General features: G+C 37.6%; 1 protein-coding gene across 1 annotated transcript in view; it reads left to right on the top strand.

Moving 5' to 3' along the window:
* The window catches only part of FRMD3 (FERM domain containing 3), a 130,845-nt gene that overhangs the window by 90,901 nt on the left and 17,714 nt on the right, over window positions 1-22,230 (top strand). Inside the window, exons 6-12 of the mRNA XM_086479381.1 lie at window positions 10-133; window positions 10,963-11,050; window positions 13,847-13,935; window positions 16,143-16,206; window positions 17,288-17,376; window positions 19,220-19,294; window positions 19,867-19,935. Of these exons, the coding sequence (XP_086335507.1) occupies window positions 10-133; window positions 10,963-11,050; window positions 13,847-13,935; window positions 16,143-16,206; window positions 17,288-17,376; window positions 19,220-19,294; window positions 19,867-19,935 (598 nt within the window). The remainder of the gene's footprint in view (window positions 1-9; window positions 134-10,962; window positions 11,051-13,846; window positions 13,936-16,142; window positions 16,207-17,287; window positions 17,377-19,219; window positions 19,295-19,866; window positions 19,936-22,230) is intronic.

The raw sequence follows: 22,230 nt of genomic DNA, 5'->3' as shown, positions 1-22,230 counted from the left end.
TCTGTTTAGCTGAGTTTGGTGATTATGATCCTGATGAACACCCAGAGAATTACATCAGTGACTTCAGGATTTTTCCCAAGCAGTCACAAAAGCTTGAGAAGAAAATAGCTGAAATGCACAAAAATGAATTCAGGTAATTAAGAATGCTGTTTTGTAAAGAGACAACCAAGGGATACTTTTATCTGTTTCCAAATAATGAATGTTAATGTAGGAGGGTTTGTTCCTTGGATTATTATAGCTGCCGTAGCAATATACTGTCTAATACACTGTATTTGAAAATGTCATTTCAGCTTAGTGGGTTTTCTTTCCCTGATAACTTTCATTAATCATAGCTGTGGGTTGGTAATTTAGACTGCATTTGCTTGAAACAAAGGTCTGGTTAGTGGCACTGTCTCACATAATGAGTGCTGCTGTCGTTGAGTAGTGGAATAAAAACTTTCATTTAGGGGTCACCTCTTTTGCTGTGAAATTTCTGTATATAGTGGAATTATAAAATTCTTCATAGATATTGACCTGACTGGAACTGTAATTAAGTAATTTTTTCTGTAGGTTGTTAACATAGTGATGAATCGCACAGAAATGTAATCAAATAACTTCTTTGGAAGACTAAGGAGCTGAGATTCAGAGGTCTGCATGCTCTTTTTCTGGCCTAAACTTTTAAGAGTGTGACAAATGGAAATGGAGAAAGATAGATAAATCAACCTTTTTGGTTTCAGAGTTGAATGTGTCGCTGAAGTAAGGTGTTTCAGGAGAGAAGTAGCGGTGCGTTGTGCAAGTGTACCCTCTACCGCACAGTCAGTGAATGGCACACATGGTAGTTTTAACAGTCGCTCGTGTGGTACCCTACTCATTTTGCTTAGTTGAGTGTAGTCCTCTGAAAACTTGGAGAGGAATAGGATATGCAGAAAAATCAAATAAAAGCAAACGAATAATTATGTAAAGTAGAAGGACAATTTTTATTCAAATATTACAAGGCTCTTTGCACTCGCTAAAAACTCCTGTGTTTTGTTGTCACGTTGCAGTCAATACACGTAAATGCTTTGCTTAAGTATATGAATACTATTTATGCAAAAATTAGATTGTGAGACACCAAATTCCGGGTGGGGAGGGGTGGTGTGAAAAAAAAATTCCTTTTCAGAGGAGTTAAAACTTAAAACACCTTTTTTTTTTTCCCCAGAAGTGTATCAAATATGTTGTTCAACCAAAGTGCGACATTCATGACAGTAAGCTTGCCAGTATTAATGTTTTCTCTTTTTTCTTTCCTGAAACTTATATAATTTGTTTATATTTTTGTTTATATTTCTTTCAACAAAACAATGTTTTAAATAGCACAGCCACGTCTAACTTGTTTAGAGCAGTCCAGGCTGTACTTTACACAGACCCATAGAAACAGCCTTTTATAAAAGAAAACAGAATTTCTCTTACTTTCAGTGTTGTTCCGCACAGTGGATGCAGATTTCCAAAGGATAAATTCAGCCTTTAAAAACTAAGGTCTTCAGTCAATTAAGCCGAGATGCAATTGAAAATATTTTGATCAATTCAGTGTTTCAAAAACAAGCTAGTCATTCATTTGAAGTTAGGAGAAGGGAAGGAAGGGTAGTTAGTGAAAGCTGGTGGGTTTTGTATTTCATAGCCCTGGGAGAGATACATTTTTCTCTATTGTTTTTTTCCCTTGTATGCACAGTTTTGCCCATCCATTGTGAATTTAATTTGCTATTCTGAATAACGAGGCACATTTTTTAGCTCACTTTTCAACCCCCTTTCCTGTTAGTGTAATATTCCTGAGCCTGTGATAGTAACAAAGGTTACAAGCCTTTGCACAGGTCCCTCTGGGATTCTCCTAGTCATGGATTCCTCTCACCAGTGGCTGCTCAGCATGTAAGGATGTCCTCTGAATTTCTTCAGTAGTCCTGCTGGGGGACACTGTTCATTACTGCCTTTTGGAAATCAGATGGTATCAACCAGACTTCTTTTGCCTATGGATCTGCTGATTCCTGAAAAAAATTCCAGAAGGTGTTTGAGGCATAACTATATTTTATAGCAGATCTATCTTTATATATCCCACTTTTATGTATGTATTCCTTAATTCTCTTTCTAGTCTAGATTTTAACAATTTGTATGCTATGAATGTGAGGCTCTGTGGCTTATAGCTCTTTGCAGTCCTCAGGAACTGTTTTCTTTCTTTTCTGTTTTCTCTCGCTTACGTCGGTATCTGGTGTGGCTTACCTATTTGTCTGGTGACAAAGACAGTTTCAGAGCTGTCTGGATAGCTACTGTCTGGCAATTTTCCACTGTAGCTCTGTCTTCCCAAAATTGATCATCCTATTACTTTTTTTTTTTACATCAGACATTCACTAGTCACATAGATATTTTACCTTTTTCTGAATATTTAATTCTGTGGATATCTATTCTAGGAGTACAAATTAATAAAACATATCTGTCATGTAATGAACTATATATAGAGAGGTCCAGTGCTAGATGATCAGATTTCTGTATCTAGCTGGAAAAAGATGATTAGAAAAAACACTGAGCTTGCAAGCTTCTGTTTGTTATTGATCAGCACATCTCATTGCATTCAGCAAGTTGAATTCTCGGATAAGAATTAATGTTTTCCGGCTCAATGGGTAGTCTTTAAAACACTGCAAAATATTCCCCTGGCCTTTTTTTAACGAGATACTTGAGTGACATGTTAGCTGAGAGCTAACGTGAAGAAAGCAAAAGAGGCTCAAAACCATTTTAATGCAGGTGCCATTCTGCTACCTTCAGAAGAGTTACTCTTGAGTTACAGAACTGCAAATGAGTCTGATGCTTTGTTTTCTTCATACATGTAAGTAAAAAAAGACCTTGGCATGTCTCACCTGTGGCAGACTCCCATATAACCTAACCAAAGCCCTGTGGCTTGGAAGAGGCCAGTTCTTCACTGAATCCTCCCTTGGCATCCTCGAGGCCTGTACACCAGGCCCATCTTTTCTTCTGTCCTATAGCATGACAGAATAATTTGCCTTTTGAATGGCACATGAAGACCATGAGAGGAGAGTCTGGGAAGGAGCAACTGTGACAGCTGCCAGTGACTCCTTTTGTGTCATTCAGAAGCCTCATTCTTGTTAATTAAAACAGATGTATGGCAAGGTGAAAGAATCATTCAGGTGACTTTAATAATCCCTTTGAGATTTGAAGTTTTTTTTTAGTTTTTGGTTGTGTTGGGGTGTGGGTTTATTTATTTATTTATTTTTATTAAGACATTAGGATTTTCCTCCTTTCAGATGTTCCCAAAACAGTTGTACTTCTTCCTTGGCGGAATTAGTACTGCATGTCTGTGCAGTAGCTGGCTCAGTTTTGCTTCTAGCTGTTGCTATTGGATTTTGTGGGCTCCTCTTACAAAAAAATGGACTTTGTACGTATATATACACCGGGGTCAGTATGAGTTCCAAATGAATTTCTGTGTTGTTACAGCTGTGGGATTTGTTTCAGATGACCAAATAAAACATCAGATATTTTCAGTGCAGTCACATTCCTTTATGCCTTTTCCAAGACGAAAAATCCTTCTTATAAATTTATCTAAAATCTTATGTCCTTTAACAGAACACTTGTTACTCTGATAAAATGCCCTGGCTTCTGAAATATGCCTGTCAGCCAGATCTCCATGATGCCAGACACCTGAAAATATAGAGATTTCCAAAGAGAAGATCCACATAAATGCCTATCAAGGGAATTTATATTTGTGGAAATCATGGGCGGGGAGGATAGGGATGGGGGTGGTATTCCCTTTTTTTTTTTTCTTTCTTTTTGAAAGGACTTAGTGGTTGAAAGTAAAGATTTTAGTTTTTTGTATCCCACCTGAAAACTAGTGACCCATTCTTACTTATTTCTGATAGGCAATACTATGCCACGTAATTTATATAAAAATGTTATGTAAACAGCCATTAATTTATCTGAAAATTCTAGGCAAATATTAACTTTGCCCAGTAAATTATAGAGTTACATGACCTGTTCAAATGCTTGTTTCATGGGCTGACCTCATACAGGTAAGTGCAAGTTATTTGTTGTTGCTTGGGATGGCCCGTGTGGATACAGGCTCCAGATGGTTGAATGCTACTGATTTGGCTGTTGTCTCCATTGCTGTATCAAATACAGCAGCTTTTGCAAAAGTCATATCTGGGAGAACATCTATGGGGAGAATGAAAAGTTTCCTCTGAGAGCGTGAAATCACTACCATGTTCTGCTGTTCGCTATCTCAAAAGGGATTTAAATTTTTAAGCTAAAGGGTAGCATTTTCTTGAAAACCAGAGTAGCAAATTAATGCTTGTTTTTGATCCAAGCTAAATGGGAAGTGTTTAAATTTGATTTGAAAGGCATATAATGTTTTTATCCTTGACTGCATTATTTACACTGTAACTACTTGGTGGGGATTTAAGTACTTTTAACTTTCCTTCTCTGCTCTAACTCTTACTGTATTCCGTTCACTGTACCATCGGTTATCATGGGTGCTCAGACTCTGGTGCCAGCAGGAGTACAGGATTTCCTGCCGTCTGCTGATCTAGTTCTCCAGCTTTCATGTAGACATAGCACAGTCAGTGGAGCCACTGGCAAGCTTAACTACAAATACACTCTCAGAGTATATTCTGTGAGACTGTCCTAGAAGACTTGGCAAGGTTGCTAGAAAATGCTTCTCTTTGTGGGTGTTAATATCATTTGATCCAAGATTAAAGCAATTTCTTGCATGCTGTTGAATACAACAAAAAGTGCTAAAATTACATTCCCATTTAGCAAGTGCAGAATAAGGTGGATGTTGTATTTCATTTAAGAGCTTCTTGCAATTAAAACTGCCTATTATGTGCTTTTGTGCATTTAATGCTGGCAGCACACTCATCTGTGCTTTATATTTAACTTCTTGTAGTACCATAATCACATTGGTGTCTAACGGCCTCATATACATCAAGGGAATCAGATTGGAATGAAATATGGTGTGCTCCAAAACTTTTAAGTCATGTTACCGAAGACAGAAGACACTTTGCTGGGGACTGAGGATGAGTTGAGATTTACATGGAAGGGAGAAAGCGTTTAGAAGAGAGCTGCACTCCAGCAGAGAATGCTGACTTCCAGGCCTAAGAAGCCAAAGTCTTCGTAGTTCTCAGATGTACAAAGTATACCAAGGACTTTGGAAAGCTGAGGAGGGGGATGATGTGTAGTGGGAGTTCACAGGCAGACAGTGGTGACAGCTGCTTGGGGTCCCACCTACATTACAGCCCTGGGTTGCACTGAATGTTTTCTTCATTTCGTCATTGATAACCCATGCTGTCTCGTTTACAGTTTCCCAGTGAAGGCATTTAGATTTATCCATAATGCTATGTGTTGGCACGTTTCACTGGAACTTCAAAATTATCTAATTATCTCTAATTTAGCAATCTGATATTAAAATGCCCTTGTGTTTGCTGTAAGAGGTGTTTGTTTCTGCTATATTTTCCCGGTGTGTTCTTTTACTTTGTAATTCTTGTCAGTTGTAATTTGGCTGAATCAGAGAGATGGCTGAAATCTATTTGAAATAACTTTCTTTTGATCACCTAGTTCTTTCCCTGAAGAATGATGTGTGTGTTGCTTTCCTCAAAGCTTTGTTCTTCTGAACCATTTTTTTCTTACAGAAGTGTGCTTAAAACCAATTAAAATTACGGAACCATACTTGTAATTCTGGGTGTGCTTGCTAGGAAATGGTAGGAGTGAGAGGATTTTTTGTTGGATTGGTGTTTGCGTGGCACAGAGAGTATTTCCAGAAGCTTTATGGTGAGGAGCAGCTTTACCTGAGCATGATTTTAATGGAAGATGCAATTGTAGCAGTAATCTAGAGAAGGGAGCTTCACAGGTAAAACAAGTGTCTCTTTCTCCTCTTTTCCTGAAGGTGTATCTGATACAATGAAAAATTAAAAAGATATATCAATATATGTGATTTTTTTTTTTAAGGGTATTCCAAGAACTATTCAGTAGAAAGAATAATCTACTTGAATTGGAAAAGATAGCTGTTTTTATTGTAACATCGATGACTTTTTAGCTTTAGGAAAGATCTATTTTGTATTTGTGTGTGTGTGTGTGTGTACGTGCTGTCCTGTTCATCCGCCCCCCCCTCCCTGGGAAAAGTGGTCATAATCATGATCCAAAAATGTAGTTTTCTTTACTAAGCTAGTTTTTGCCTGTTTCATTATAAGATTTGGATTCAGGTTCTACGTATTTAGATGTCTGTGTGAATTTCTACAATGTAGGGATTTCCTCATCAGCTGAAAGGACCTATTTCTTCTGCCTTTCTCCTCCCTCCCCACCTCTTCTTTATCTGGAAGAAGGCTTTAGGGGCTAGATGTGTCTGGACCAAAAAGATGAATCGCCTGTGATATTAAAAACAGGTAGCTCAGCAGCTGTCTCTGTATCATGAGAATAGATTTTAAATTAGTATTAGGTAAACACAGACTTCAGAGATACCATCTCAGCCTGATCACTGAAGGCACACAAATAATTTGGAATGTTCTGATAGGAGTGGTTGTGCAAGAGGCACATGTCATTACAACACGCACAGTGTAAAATTAAACCCATAAGCACTTAATAGACTCAGTGAAAGAGTTTGATTATTGTTTTAAAATGGTTATTCAGTTTTTTTCTCATCCTAAGTTTCTATCCATCTAAGAGAAAAAAACCCAATTTTGCAGTGCAAGTTAAAATTGATATTTGAGTGTTCTGCAGTTTTCAAAGCTTTGTATGTTCCAGCAGCATTTCAGCAGTTTGGCTGCTTGACGGGTGGGAAGGTATCTTTCTGTCTGCAGACCTCTTTAAAGGCTTTTCTCTCCTGATGATGGTGGCCTGGGCAGTTTTCAGGGGAACAGCGCTGCTGCCTGGACAGTGTGCAAAGCCTGGCCTTGCTATTCTGACTAACTGAACCACAGCCTACAACACTATTTCCTTTACCCATGTCTTCATTTAGTACTTTTCTTTGAAATTATCACGACCATTGTGCTATTGTCTCCAGTACAACAGAAAGGCTGACAATTGCAGCAGCTTTCAATACCCCATAGTCCTCCTTAGCACCTTCATCAAGGCTAAAAATAGTAGCAGACAGACTGTATTTAAAAACATCTCCATTCTGCCAAATCTCCTGAGCTTAAAGGAAAAGCAAAAACTACTCAAGACCCTTAGCATTATAATTTAATATCAATTGGAGTTCCAACCATCTGTAAAAAGATGTAAAGAAACAACAGCAAAGCCTCAGCCATATGGTAAGCAGTTCTGTGATCAGTATGTAGAGTAGCTAAACATGTTGATTCTTTATGCAGAATTCTGGTGCTTTTTTTTAGGTTAAGAGAACCCAGGTGACCCTGTTCTGCTTAGGGAAGTCCTGTACAAGATCTGCGATGTAACAAGGATAGTATTTCATAGATGGGGATCCTTCTTTAAATAGTCACTGTAGTCTCTCCTGAGACCGCAGTGAAGTATGTCCACAGTTGCAGGGCAGGGCAAAGGGTGTTTGGAGACTGAGTCTATGTTATTTAAAACTTTATGGCTGGTACTTCTCCCTGGTTTGCATGGAGGTGAATAAGTATTGTTTTCAGAGCCCAGATCATAATGCACATACTTAATTATTCTTAGAATTAATTACATTACTACAGACCTTAAATACCCAGAAATCGATCGTACATGGGGCATGCTCAAGTACAATATTGCTATTGTATTCTGCAGCATGTGACTTCATTTGACATGGAGATGATGCAAAAGGATGGACAATAATTATGCCTTTTATTATTACTAGTAGTACGTTAATAATAGTATCTCACAGCACTTTAAGTCAGTAAGTGGATCAGAAAAGATAGTGAAGCAACTTCACTAAGGTTGTTCAGGAAGCAAGAAACTGAGAATATCACTAAAAATGCTTTTTCTTTGCTGACACTACTTTATAGTCTTCTCTGTTTGTTAAAGAAATTAATACTCAATCCTGTGCTGTCTCATCCTTCACTTTCACTAAGTTTCACTACTTCAGTATGTAACAGATGCATACCTCAAAGGAAAGGTATGAGGGGTAGAAAATTGTAGAGTGAATTGGTGTGGGCAGCCAGCAAAACAAGTAGATCATTGCTGTGGCACACCCTGGAAGTATTCCGTGTTGAGCTTCCTGGCCTTTGAAGTGCTTCAGAGTTAGGGTGCCTGTGGGGAATAAACAGAACTTGTACACCCTCTAGTATTTCTCATGACCCTAAAGGAAAAAACAAAGCATGTTACAGACTTCTCAGTCTTCTATTAAAGTCTTTGTTTCATTAAAATTTGATTAGGAACTTTTAGATTGATTGATTCCTCAGCTGAATTGTTCATTTGTAGCTAATAACTGTGGATCTCTAATTTCACAAGTAATCCGCATTTTATCATTTCAATAGTATACAGAAACTTTTCTGTGCAATGGTTTCTTTTACTGGTCCAGTTCAAAACCTTTGGCATGCTGCAGCTGGGTACTTTAGCTGCTGCAGCATATGGAAAGGGAATACATCTTCCATTTAGTGCTGAATACGTACTGAAAAATTTGAGAGGTCACGTAAGGTTGAAAGGAGTGACTGCACTGAGACCTGACATTCCTGAGAGAACTAAGTTACAAAACAGCAAAGATGTGTTGTCTAAATACTCCCTGTGTTTCTGCTGTAAGAGGGATTAGTTGAAACACTTGCATAAGTCAGGAAACTCTGTACGTTTTTGTGCAAGGCTGTTTGTTGCATGTAGAAAGCTTAAAGGCTTTCAAACAAAGAAAATCAAAGGTATATCTAATGTTAAATCACTGACTGATAAAAAAATGTTGACTTTGCTGACAGGATTTGCTATACTTACATTTTTATTTAGTAAGGAAAATTTCATTGTTAAGTTACAGGTGTAAACCATATTATCAAGGCTTGAATATTAATTGAGGACTTTTTTCATTTGATATTACCCTTGACTCTTTTGCTTTTTGATGTTCATTTAAGGCTTTGCAAGGTAGCCATTTGATTAGCCTGTAATCTGATAAGATCTTCTACTTATTTATCAGTCTATACCTTCTACTTTTTTTTCCTAAGTACCACAGCTTGTTCCACTTGGTGTGCACAAAGACATGTAGTTTCAGAGGCTATAGGTGAAGAGAGTATGCTAATTTTTTTTAATGTCTCTTTAATAATGTGTGCAATTAAATATTTTTTTCCCTTTTGGAAATGCCAAAACCCCCAAATCACATTGTTCCAAATTATTTATTACGTTTTGGTCCTTTCAGACCAGAAGACTGACTACTTTCATTTGTACCAGCAAAGGGAAGTGGGGAAAAGGTGCATTTTATGATCTTATTTTTCTATAAGGCCAAAACTCCACTAAGCAATCAAACTGTCTATTTGTTGGGCTTTTCACTATGCAACATAAGTATTATAAGTAATTTAGGTCAAATTAGTTAATTACTTCTGTCCTGTGCAGTTGGTTGACACATGAAACAAACTTGTTGCCTTTTTAAGGCTCATTTATGGTCTTACAACAAATCACAAGTTTAAGTGTATTGAAAAGGGAGAAAAACAGTTTAGTAGAGCCATCAGAAAGCTGACTAGGCAAAATAAGTATTTTTGGTTTGTTTGCTGCTTTCATACTGTCTTCCCCTTAAATATTTAGCTGTGTAAATGTACATTTGTAATTTCTGGTGTTCCGCTTGATACATGTTCTTTTCTACTGGAAAGTGATGAGAAAGGGACTAAAAAAGGAAGGAGAAAGAATGGCACTTCTCTAATCTTATGTGTGGTTTTTTTCTTTAAAAACTAAACTTCATAAAAATGTGATCTGAAATAAAGTGCAAGTAGTATAGTATGAAAGAGGAGCAAAAGGCACATGGAAGAAGCCAAAGAAATATCATGGGAATGACTGGGAGAGGTTGAGCAGTGAAGTACAAATGAGCATGAGTTAAACCTTTGTAACAGAAAAGGTTATTGACACTTACATTGCCACAGGGCATCAGCTTGGTAGGTCCAAATTAGGATTTGACATCCGCAGGCATGCTGTTGGTCACAGTGTGAGACTGGACCCTAAAATGCGGGATAAGATAAAGTATGACTATTGCTGTATCCCTTGAAGATTTATCTATGGCTTGTTTTTTGGATAATTTGCATGAGAAACATTCGTGAGACCTGGCCTTCTAAAGGTTTTAAGCATTGCTCATTGTCACAAAACCATATTATCTATCAGAATCATGTACTCTAATCATACAAAATACATAAATAAAATAATACAACAGCTCACCAACAAACAGGCACTGCAAATCTGTTAGAGCGTATTGTAATGTCAGGAGTTAAAAGAACAGAAATCAGATGATAAAACTTACTCTAGAACTCAAGACTTTCATGCCACGTTTCAGGCTTTAGTGTATGTTCACGGTTGATTATAGAGGCCCTAAAAATAGGGGCATATAATGGAAATGCTGACAAATTCTGAACTATCATGGTGGTAACAGGCACTGCTATAATTAGGCATGCATCTGAGTAGACTGTGTAATATGATTGCTGTGTTTATACTCTGCAGTGGAAGGAATGTTTGTTAATCTGCACAATCCTTTTAAATGAGTTGGAGAGCAAGAGTTTGTGGAAAAAAAAGACACTGAGCTTTATTTCATATTCAGGCTGACATGCATGTATACCAGAAGACAACAAATACTTGCAGGATATTTGATAACTCCAGTTAACTACATAACATGTTATCTCAGGGTTGAGGAAAAAAACCATCAGAATTTACCTGAAAACATCAGGCACTGTACAATTCAGCAGGAGAAAACATGAAAAATTTTCTGTCTTTGTACTGTAAACAGAACATGGTTGAAATAGTTCATATTTCAGTAAGAACTTTTCTTTCTTCCTTTTTTAGGCATTTAGACTCTTCAGTCAAAAAATCTTTTTCTTGTATTTTCTTTTTGCTGTTAAACCACTGTTTTGTTTGTAATTTCAGAGGTCAGAGCCCAGCTGTTGCTGAATTTAACTTGCTCCTGAAAGCATATTCTTTGGAAACTTACGGTGTTGATCCTCATCCTTGCAAGGTAACAGTTCTTTTTACTAACATTTATTAAAAGACCGTTAATTGAATTGATTTACCTCTGGTTTTTATTCAGGCACAAGTAGGGAGTAATTTATAAAAGAACTTGCCCTGAAACTGCATATTACATTTAAACCTTGGGGGAACGTTGACTGATACTTCTGCATCAGTCAAAGGAAAGGTCTCAGGAGGAAGCAGAACATCATGGGAGATTATAGTACAGTGTTGTGACAAAAGCTTTGCTTATACTTCATAATTTCTTTGCATTTAATGCAAACATTTCTCTAAATACTCTAGATGTGAAATATTTTGTGTTTGCCAAAATTTTAAAGGTTCAGCGTTATTCTGTCCAGAAGATGCAACAAATTGTTAGTCCTTGGCAGATTACTTATTTAAATACCATCAAAATGTGCAAATCTTAGGAAGAGCAACACGTCAAAAGTACAAAGGGGAGAACTGGATTGCATATGAATATTCCTACACTTTGCTGTTTTGTGGTTCTCTGTGAAAAGATGATTTTAGTTACCAGTTCTCATTATCCCTTACACCTGCATTTTTAATTATTTGGTTATCACAGATTACAGAATCACCAAATTCTTTTTGGTGTTGGAAGTGACCTTGAAATATCATCTAGTCCAACCCCCCTGCCAGAGCACAACCACCTAGAGTAGATCACTTAGGAATGCATCCAGGCAGGTTTTGAATGTCTCCAGAGAAGGACACTCCACAACCTCTCTGGAGAGTCTGTTCCAGTGCTCTGTCACCTGCACGGTGAAAAAGTTTTTCCTTAGGTTAATGTGGAACATCCTCTGCTCCAGCTTGCACCCTTGCCCCTTGTCCTGTCATTGGCCATCACTGAGAAGAGCCCAGCTCCATCCTCCTGACACTCACCCTTTACGTATTTATAAGCATTAATGAGGTCACCCCTCAGTCTCCTCTTCTCCAGGCTCAAGAGACCCAGCTCCCTCAGCCTTTCATCAGAAGGGAGATGTTCCACCCCCTTCATCATCTTTATGGCTCTGTGCTGGACTCTTTCAAGCGGTTCCCTGTCCATTTTGTACTGAGGGGCCCAGAATTGGACACACTATTCCAGATGTGGCCTCACCAAGGCGAAGCAGAGGGGGAGGAGAACCTCTCTCGACCTACTGACCACACCCCTTCTAATACACCCCAGGAGGCCATTGGCCTTCTGGGCCATGAGGGCACATTGCTGGCTCATGGTCATCCTGCTGCCCACCAGGACCCCCAGGTCCCTTTCCTCTACGCTACTCTCTAACAGCTCAGTCCCCAACCTATACTGGTACATGGGGTTGTTCTTTCCCAGATGCAAGACTCTACCCTTGCCCTTGTTGTATTTCATTAAATTTCTCCCCGCCCAGCTCTCCAGCCTGTCCGGGTCTCTCTGAATGGCAGCACAGCCTTCTGATGTGTCAGCCTCTCCTCCCAGTTCTGTGTCATCAGCAAACTTGCTGACAGTGCACTCTGTTCCCTTGTCCAGGACACTGATGAACATATTGAGTAGTACTGGTCCCAGTACCCACCCCTGAGGGACTCCACTAGATACAGGCCTCCAACTAGACTCTGTCTCATTGACTACAGCTCTCTGACTTTTTTCCTTCACCAATTCACAACCCACCTCACTACCTGATCATCCAGACCATACTTCCTCAGTTTAGCTGTGAGGATGCTGTGGGAGACAGTGTCAAATGCTTTAATGAAATCAAGATAAACCACATCTACTGCATTACCATCATCTCTCCACCTGGTTATGCCTTCATAAAAGGCTATCAGGTTGGTCAAACATGACTTCCCCTTAGTAAAGCCAAGTTGACTGCTCCTAATGACCCTCTTATCCTTGATATCTCTAGAGACAGCACTGAGCATAAGTTGTTTCATTACTTTTCCAGGGATGGAATTTAGGACAGAGTAAGGACTGGCTTAAATTTCCTCTTTACCTGTGCAGCAAGGCTTGTAGTGTGGGGCCATGCAAGGGTTTATGGCCCATACTTAAGGAAAATTTTACAGTCTTCTGGAAGGGAACTGCAAAGCAAGGTGCTTCCCTGGGTGATGTGCTCCTTCCAGTGCTGTGACTGCTACTCCAGAAGGATCGCTTTCTCTGCTCGCCCCTGTTTTATTGGTGGAACATAAGGCACGATAAATTTGATTTACTAGTAAGGCGATGGACAGGAAGTCCAGTTAATACAAAACTCACCTGAATAATTGTTCAAAAACTGTAAGCCACAACTTCTATTGTGGAATTCAAAATTTTAAAAGTGGTCTTTCACATTTGAAAGGCAAGTATCTTCGTACATTCTGGTTTGTACTCAAGTGTACTTGTTTATTGTAGTAAATGCTGTCTGTCAGCAGTACTTCTAACACATCTCGCAGAGGAACAACATGTTGTGAAATCTTAAAAAACATGAGTGTTGATGCAGATATGAATCCCTGGTTTATAGTTAGTCAGCACATACATATGTGGGACATACACAGAAGTATGTTTTCAACAAAATTTATAAGTATACCTAAGGATTCCCCATTCTCATCAGCTACAGGTAGACGGAACCGAAGCATAAGATGCTGTTACTCATTTAAATGCCTAGAAATAAATGAGGTCTGTATTGCTAAGACCAGTCTTTGTTCTTCAGAAGTGAACGGTCTGAAGGCAAAAATTATTTCTAAAATGGAAACAAAACAGAGATAATCTATAGTGGACCAAAAATTTATGCTATCAGTAAGAAATACCTCACTGGATGAGGTGAAAAATATATTTCTTTTTTCTTTTTTTTTTTTTTCTTTCAAGGATTCAACGGGGACAACAACATTTTTAGGATTCACAGCTGCAGGATTTGTAGTTTTCCAGGGGAATAAAAGAATTCATTTGTTAAAATGGTAAGCATGCAAAATAAGAGTAGATTAATACACAAGAGTCTTTTATCCTGTGTCTTCCCTTCTTCCTACTATCTTCACCTGCATTTGTTGTCTTTAAGGTGAACCACATGGATATTCCCTCTCTTGCTCCATCATGTTTCTGTTTAAAGGGTCTTAGTTGAGAAGTAATAACAATAATAAGTTGGTCTTAGTCTTCTTCCAGTTAGTCAACATAACGCACAAATGCTAAAATTGACTAAGTTGATTTTTCACCTATGCCATAAATCACCAGTGAGGCTTATTGTCAGAGATGTCTGTAAGAGTTTACAAGAGTCCACCTGCATCTTTATTTGACTCTTGGAAATGTTTCTATGTCCTCATTAGTTAACCTCAATTTGAAAACTATAAAAGAACTTATTTGGTGAGAATGCCTTTGATTTATTTTTTTTTAGCCTCTTTTTAAGAAGACTTTAAGGAGAATACTTTAAGAAGTCCTTAGTTTGTCTGGCTTTGCTTTTGTTTTCTGCTTCTGTAGAAGATTTGACTTAATTGGGCAGCCTTAGCCACATTCGAGGGAGCAGTAAAACAGCTCCTGCACGTGGTTTAACAGCAGCTGGCCATGCACTCAGCAGTGTGGTTCAGAGTGAACACAGTCATGATCAGATGTCCATAAACTTCATTTTAGCCCTGTTACTACACAGATGCCAACAGCAGTTACTTAAATGTGGCTGCTCCACCTCAGCGCCCCCAGCCTGTCTCACAGGAAGAAGATGGTCAAGAGGTGAAGAAATGGTGAGGTTGTTTTTTGTGTAGAGCTGGACTCTTTGCTGCATATCCGTAGAAACCACCCCAATAGTTGACTAACCTGATATCCTTGGAGATGTAAAGTCAGTTTTGTCCTCTATGATTCAGTTCCCTGTGAAGCTCTGGGGACATGTCTCTCAAATACCATGCATTTATCATCTTGGATTCGTGCTGTTAATTTCAGGTAGCCCTAGTCACAGTGTGGTGGCTTGTGCTTTTGGCATAAGGACAATGAAACTGTAACGTCAGTCTATGGTGCAGGGAGAAGAGGATACATGCTTGGCAAGTGCTATCTGCCATACTGGGGGAAATGAATTTCACAACCGTTTTTCATGTTACTTAGGGATAGTATGTCCTTTTGGAGATCTTGGTGTATTCATTTAGTCCATTGGCCTGTAAAACAGATACAAAATGAAACAATGATAGAGAGAAAAACATTAAGCTGTCTCAGTGTTATGCTGGCCATTGGAAGGTTGATCTGGTGAGATTTACCTGAATGCCATGTACTGCTCCTTTCACTTCTCAGACCTGGAAGTGAGTGCTAGTAGCTTTAACTTACATTAGCTGAAATTTGCACTACACAGTAAAAATCCAAATTAATATATAAAATGTTCTTTCAATGGAAGATATTTGTCAACTGGAATGATTTTTGTTGTTGTTGTTTAATGTGAAAGCAAACCACTTGCTACGAAGTTTCAGGGATAGCATTGTCCTTATTCCTGGGATTGTTCCCATTTCAACCATCTGACAACCAAAATCTTTAGAAAAGTTTATGAAAAACTACAGTGTCTCCATTTTAGCTGTAATAATGACAAAATTTCCACTACAATTTAAGCAGAGGCATCGTATTGCCTTTATAAGGTGCACTGCTATTCCATATGTAGATTGGGCTGTCAACCTTGGTTAAATTAACTTTTGACATAGTTTTGACCTCCAAGGCCCAGTAATAAGTGCTATCAGAAACTTTCTTTTTCTTCCTGTTGTATCATCTGTAAGTAGTCACTAAGATGTGTGATATGAAACCTCAAATAAATAAGGATAGAGATAAGAGTATTTTATTTACATTAGACATTCCAAGATCTTAAGATATAAAGGAATTATAAACTGTGTGATAAATAAAACGTAAATGTAAGCTTATGCCTACTTTCAATTTTCTTTTCATTTTCCAGCAGCCAAAGTTAATTCTTTGAACGTGCATAGGGATGTGAAAGAAATACTCTGGGCTTATGTTCTCTACTCTAAAAAAAAAAAAATAAAAAATATAATATTAAATTATTTCATGCTAAATGTTGCAAGACTCCTGTTGAGGCTTTTGGTTATTTGACAGCCAGCTTGACTTTGTGAATCAGGAAAAATGTAAGTTGCTTTTCTTACCTGTAGATCTATTTATTTTTCCTATATTTAAATGATTTTTCTCTTTCTAGGTGTGATGTCTATAAGCTGAAATTTGAGGGGAAGACTTTTTATGTGTTTGGAGCTCAGAAAGAGGTCAGACTTAATATTTTTACAGTACTTCTGTATTTGATTTAGAATCAACTGAAACGTAATATTTTTTTAACTAAACAAACTTCATAGAATCAGAGAATAGTTTGAGTTGGAAGGGACCTTTAATGGTCATCTAGTCCAACCCCCAACAAACTTCTAAACAATCAATAATTCATATTGTAACTAAAATATAGAATATGAGTGAATGTGAACATTGTTGTCAGAAGAAAGTTTAATTTGCAAAGGGCTGAGACATTTCTCAATATTCATGCAGTGCTGTGTTGATTGCTTTTGGTATTGGTCATTTGTGTAGTCAAGTTTCAATTGATTTTAAAGTGCTAAAGCTGTACCCACTCACTCTAAAGCATGAGTGACATCTGTATATGATTGAAAATTCAGGTTAGCATTGATACCTGGATCATGTGAGGTATTCTTGGCTAATTACAATCATGTCAAATCTTGTCAGCTGAACAGGCTGGAGTCTGTCCTAGGTAGTTAGGAGTCATATTATTGGGCTCTTGCCACTGAAATTGTAGAGATTTTTGCCTCCAGCATGCTGTAATCAGTTCTCCCCCTAGGACAGAATGACATAGCCCAAGATTATGGCTTTGGACGCAATCTAGGTGGCAAATAGAAAATGGAGGAAGGAAATAATGCCAGAGGTATCAGGGGTAGTTTATGTGGTCGAAAGGAGGATTTGATGGTAGGACATAGAGAATAGGGAGAAGTGGATGGTAAGTAGTGCAGCAACTGTGCAATATGGAATATTGAACACAGAGATTTTCGTCTTTTGCTTTTGGCCTGAATACAGTTGGTACAGATACACTACAAGCCATTTGTACATATGCTCTTCTCTGCCCCCTCCAAGCATTTCCTTTTATTTCTGAAACAATTGCCTGGTCGTATTGAATATCAGCTACATATGGGTTGTACTTTGGTGAGTGAACCACAAAATGAGTCTACACAGGAAAACTTGGTCTTCAGCATATCCAGTTCATGGTGATATTGTCAGGTACAGCTACTTAAATCCTTGAGAATTCAACATTTTAATTACTTTTATTTGCCTTCTTTTTCTTGCACTTAGAAAAAGGCAGTGCTGTCATTCCACACCTCTACACCAGCAGCTTGCAAGCATCTTTGGAAATGTGGGGTGGAGAACCAGGCTTTTTACAAGTATGTAAACCTGAAGTCATTATCTATACTAACAGTAACAAAATGTTCATGTAAGCAGAAGATTATTTAGTGTGAAATGTTCCATTTCATTAACAGAATTCAAAATATAAATAAAAAATATGCAAGTTAATGGGGAATATTATTTCATTTCAAGACAGTATTATAAATTGCTTAATCTGAATGAGGCGGGAGGTTTTTGGTAGTGAATAATCACACTTTTTCCAGCACGCTGTTACACCACTCTGTAGTGTGGCATTGGTTTTATTATTTATTATTGGATGGACACAGACTGCACTTGTGTCTGGGAGCATAGTTAAGTTAGCCCTGCTGTTGAATACCTTGAAAAGGGAGGAAACAATCTGTTAAGCTTGATTCTCTGGGCTCTTCTGCTGGTAGGTAATATTCTCCTACTTGAAATCCAAGGTTTAGTAAGAGATGATTAAAAAAAAAAAAAAAGTTTTTTGTTGTTGTTGGTTGTTTTTTTTTAATACTTGTAAATTGACAAGAAAAAAAGAGTATCTTCCTCCCTGTTCCCTAAAAGAGAACCTGAAAGTAATTCCTCATTAAAAAGCTCTTATGGATTCTTCCTACCCTCCATTATCTTTGTTAGATCTGTTTATTGCTATTTCCCCTTAGGCATGTAGCTTTTATTCTTGCTGCTTAGTCTCTTCTTACAGCATCTTGTGTATTTTATAACAATTACTGTTTCTGTGTTGAAGCATAGCAACACCAGATGGATACTGTAAGAGTAAATAGTAACTAGGCAGGAAGAACCTGTCTTCTTCCATGTATGTTAATAATCTGCTTTATTTTGGAGAAGATTCCTTCTTTTGTTTCAACATTGATACAACAGTGTATCGATATAATCCATTCAGTTGATATATTCAATGAAGAAATAGGAAATATTAATTACAATTGTTCTTCTCTGCGTAGAAGAGCTTGAGACCTGGAGTTTAAGATAAGATCATGATTGCTTGACGTGTCTTGAAAAACAGAGCTTTAGTCCTGTCTTGATCAAGGCTCAGGGTTGATTGTTATGGCTATTTTCAAGTAGATATAAATCATAGAAGATTGTCTACTAGGGTCTGGGAATCATAGAATCATGTAGGTTGGACAAGACCTTTGAGATCATCAAGTCCAACTGTTAATCTAGCACTGGCAAGTCTACCACTAAACCATGTCCCTAAGTGCCACATCTACACACTTTTTAAATACCTGAGACTCGATATCAAATCCATTTGCTATTTCGAAGGCAGAGAACATCAATGGGATGGCACGTCTGAAGTACTCTTCTGAGATCTTTGTGATAAAAGACTGTGATAAAAGGATACAAGGTTGCTGTGTACTTTGTGATTAGAGAGAAGCGGTAGGATATGATGCAGGCTACTAGGAAGTTGACTATGTAGAGACATCGGATGTGCAACTATTTTTGGAGATGCTTCTTCATTATTGCTTTGTTTTACTAGTGGGAAAGTGGAAATGGCCATATCTTCCCACAACAAAGCGGTGTTTGGGCAAACTTGTCCTAGGGGCTTTTGGTGTACCGTGGTCTTTCCTTCATCGTAGTAAAGGATGAAGGATGAAAGTCCCTAGAGATGCAGCAAGTGTCTGCATTTAATTTTCTTGCTTCCCTACCCTGGTAATCACTTGTTTTATGTTCAGTCATTCTGTGCTGTCTGAATTGTTTTATATGTGCTTTATATTCTAATTTGTATAAAAATCTTAAAAATGTTGGAAAGCCCAACTATTGAATATTACTTTGCGGTATAAAAATAACAGAGGTTGTATTTTGCCTTGTTAATTTATGCTGAAAACATGACAGCCTCTCATCTTTTTCTTCAAGGTATGCAAAATCCAGCCAGATCAAGACCATGTCCAGCAGCAAGATATTTTTTAAAGGCAGTAGATTTCGATACAGGTGGGTGTTGGCTGTTTCTTTTTTATGGTAAACCATTTTAGAATGTAAGAGAAAACGTTAGTAATTACTCATGTTAAATTGAGGTCTTTTCCTTCTTGAGGACCTGTTCACATCTAATTCAGGTCGGGATTTTAAACATTTTCTGTTGTCGCTTTAGTGTCATTTATAAAATAAACTGGAGACTTCATGCAGACTTCTGTCAAAGAGCAGCTTCACCAGAACAGGGCACCACTTTTGGTGCAGTTGCTGTAAAAACAAGGATGTGTGGCCAGTGTGGAGATTGTATGCCCCCTGTAACTGGACAAGTCTGGACCAGGGGTGCATTAGTGGGACAGTCCACTCTCACTCCGTGTTCTATGACCAAAGGTTGTTTTTCTTCAGTATCTTTGCAGACATGTGATCAGCAGAATTTTTAATTTGGAACATTATATATCCTCTACATAGGAATTTTTTTTTTTCCTTTTCCTTTTCTTCTTTTGAATGTAACTTTATGGTTCATGTATGTATAGTGCTTGGCATGTATCAGCTCATCTTAGTATTTGCTTGAATATTTCTTTCATGTTTTAATGCAGTGGAAAAGTAGCCAAAGAGGTTGTGGAGGCAAGCTCTAAAATCCAGAGGGAACCTCCTGAAGTTCACAGGTATATCTTGACATTCAACATTAACATTTAAGGACTAACAAGGATGATTGTTCCCCCCTTAGAAATTCTTTCCTTTACTGTGAGAGGTAATGGCTGTCATTCTGAGCTTTCACAACGAGGCATGCAAGCCTCGGGAAATACATGTTGCCAGTGTTACAAAATTCTGACAATAGCGTCTTGTCTCCTACACATGGGAACTTAGTCTGTGCTGCTTCAAAGCTGGATTTAAACAATCAGACAGATAAGTAGCTTATATTATTTTCTGTGTTATGACATAGACTGTTATTACATGATCCTGACAGAAAAGTACATTCTCATTTCATTCCTAATTCTTGCCTGGTTTTGAAGGATTCTATTCTGTGTATGTATACGAGTAAGTTTGAAAGTTTTTTTCCAACCAATAAAATTAAAAAGCAAGAAATTCATTCAGTAAAGAGGAAGAAGATCAGAGAATCTTTTTTTCAGAGAAAAATTTGGGTTGTTAGAAATAAGCAGATAGACTTGGCAAGAAAACTACTGCTTTCTGGTCTTTATCACTCATTGTAGTGACAAGAAAACTGATAAGAACCTAATCAAAGTCCTTCAGAAAAGAAGAAAAATACTAGCAAGAAAAAGTTATTTCAAAATGTTTTAAAAAAGATTACTTAACTTTCTGAACATTCTACAGCCATATCCCTATTTTTATTGTGATTTTTTTCAGGGGTGGGGTATGTGTATTTGTTTTATTTTTAATTGGATATGGCTATTCCATCTATATCAGAGAAAATCGAATTGTCTTTACTGAAAGGTAGGAATATATTTGCAACAAATATTTATAAATATGTTGTCCAGCCCTACTATTAATAGTAACGCCATGCAGGGATGCTTTTGAACATGCTTTTGTAGTTTACATTTAAAAATGGAGTGACGGTCTAGAATGTGTTAACTGAGAACACAGAAGGCAGAACATAGGTCATATCGTTGAGGCAGGACAGAATACTTGGGCACACAAATGCATTTTAACCCAAAATAGTAACTTATATAAGGAAATAGCTTATTGCCAACTTTCCATAGAATTTCTTTTTCCCATAGGATAAGAAAAAAATTTTCACATAAAATTATTTTTATCTTCTATTTTACTTTGATTTCAGCGTTTAAAGTATTTTAAACATAGTTTAAAACCCTCAGTGTACCCAAAGAGACAGATCTGAAGGCAACTAAATTTATAGAGCAACAAATGTTATATGGATTTAACACCCATAAATAGTAATGTATATTTTTAATGAATAACCTTCTTAAAATGCTTGCACTTACTATATTATGGTAGCTCCCAGTTCAGTTTCTTAGAAAGACTAAAAAAAGTCTAGTGATTTCAAGTGTTTTTATAGTGCAGGTTTTGAAATGGGAGACAAAAGTAGATACCTTGTCCTTCTAATAGCACAAGTAGGCAAAAAGCGTAGAGAATTCTCAGCTTCAAAAAAAGCAGGCTTTAGAAACAAGTTGCTCATGAAATAGGGTTTCAGGATGGGAAATGGTAGTTTTTCAGATGCAGTTGTGACAAGGTTGGTGTTCAGTATTTTTGTCTTTGGATATTACACTGAAAATATGTTGAGTGTGTAGTCATGCAGAATTAATGCGGTGGCAAGTTCTTCTGAAAAATACACCCTGAATGATTTAATATTTTGCTTCCAGGGCATGCCTGAAGGTGGGATCTTTGTACACAAGTATGGAGTAGGAGCCTTATGTGTGTTCCCAGGCACAACTCCTATTTTGGGAGTTGCTTGATAGCTTTTTATAGCAGGCACAAAGATCCGGGAGATGCATAACAAGCCTGTGGAGGTACCGTTGGGTTGGAGTGATAGTAATTACAGTCATCTGAGCAAAGAAACTTCTTTAGATAGTGAAAATTTAAACTAAATAATTATTAGAGAATGCTCAGAGAATGCAAATGAGGACATAAGTAGTAAGAAATCATGGCAATTGAGCAAGAAATTTTGTTTATGTCCACAGTGTTTAATGACATTTAATATGACTTAGAGTAGGACATCTGTGTCCTGAGTGTACCTAAACACTCAGCAACACACAGTCCCTTCTTTTCACTTGCAATAGGTAGTTTTTTCATTTTGTTTATCTATGTGGAATTGTAAGTTGAGTCTTTGTGCAAATTCGAAATGCATTTTGTGAAACTTCAGCAACTTGGCTGTGAATCATTTGAAGTCAGGTAGAATCCTCTTCCCTTTCATCTTTGCTTTTGTCAAGAGTCAATATTCTATAGTTTAATAGTTGAGAATTATTGCAGGACTCTTGCTTCAGGCC

This window comes from Leptosomus discolor, chromosome Z (assembly GCF_034619465.1).
Source record: "Leptosomus discolor isolate bLepDis1 chromosome Z, bLepDis1.hap2, whole genome shotgun sequence".
NCBI lineage: Eukaryota > Metazoa > Chordata > Aves > Leptosomiformes > Leptosomidae > Leptosomus > Leptosomus discolor.
The sequence above is the reverse complement of the archived record's forward strand: the minus strand, read 5'-3'. Positions and strand labels throughout refer to the sequence as shown.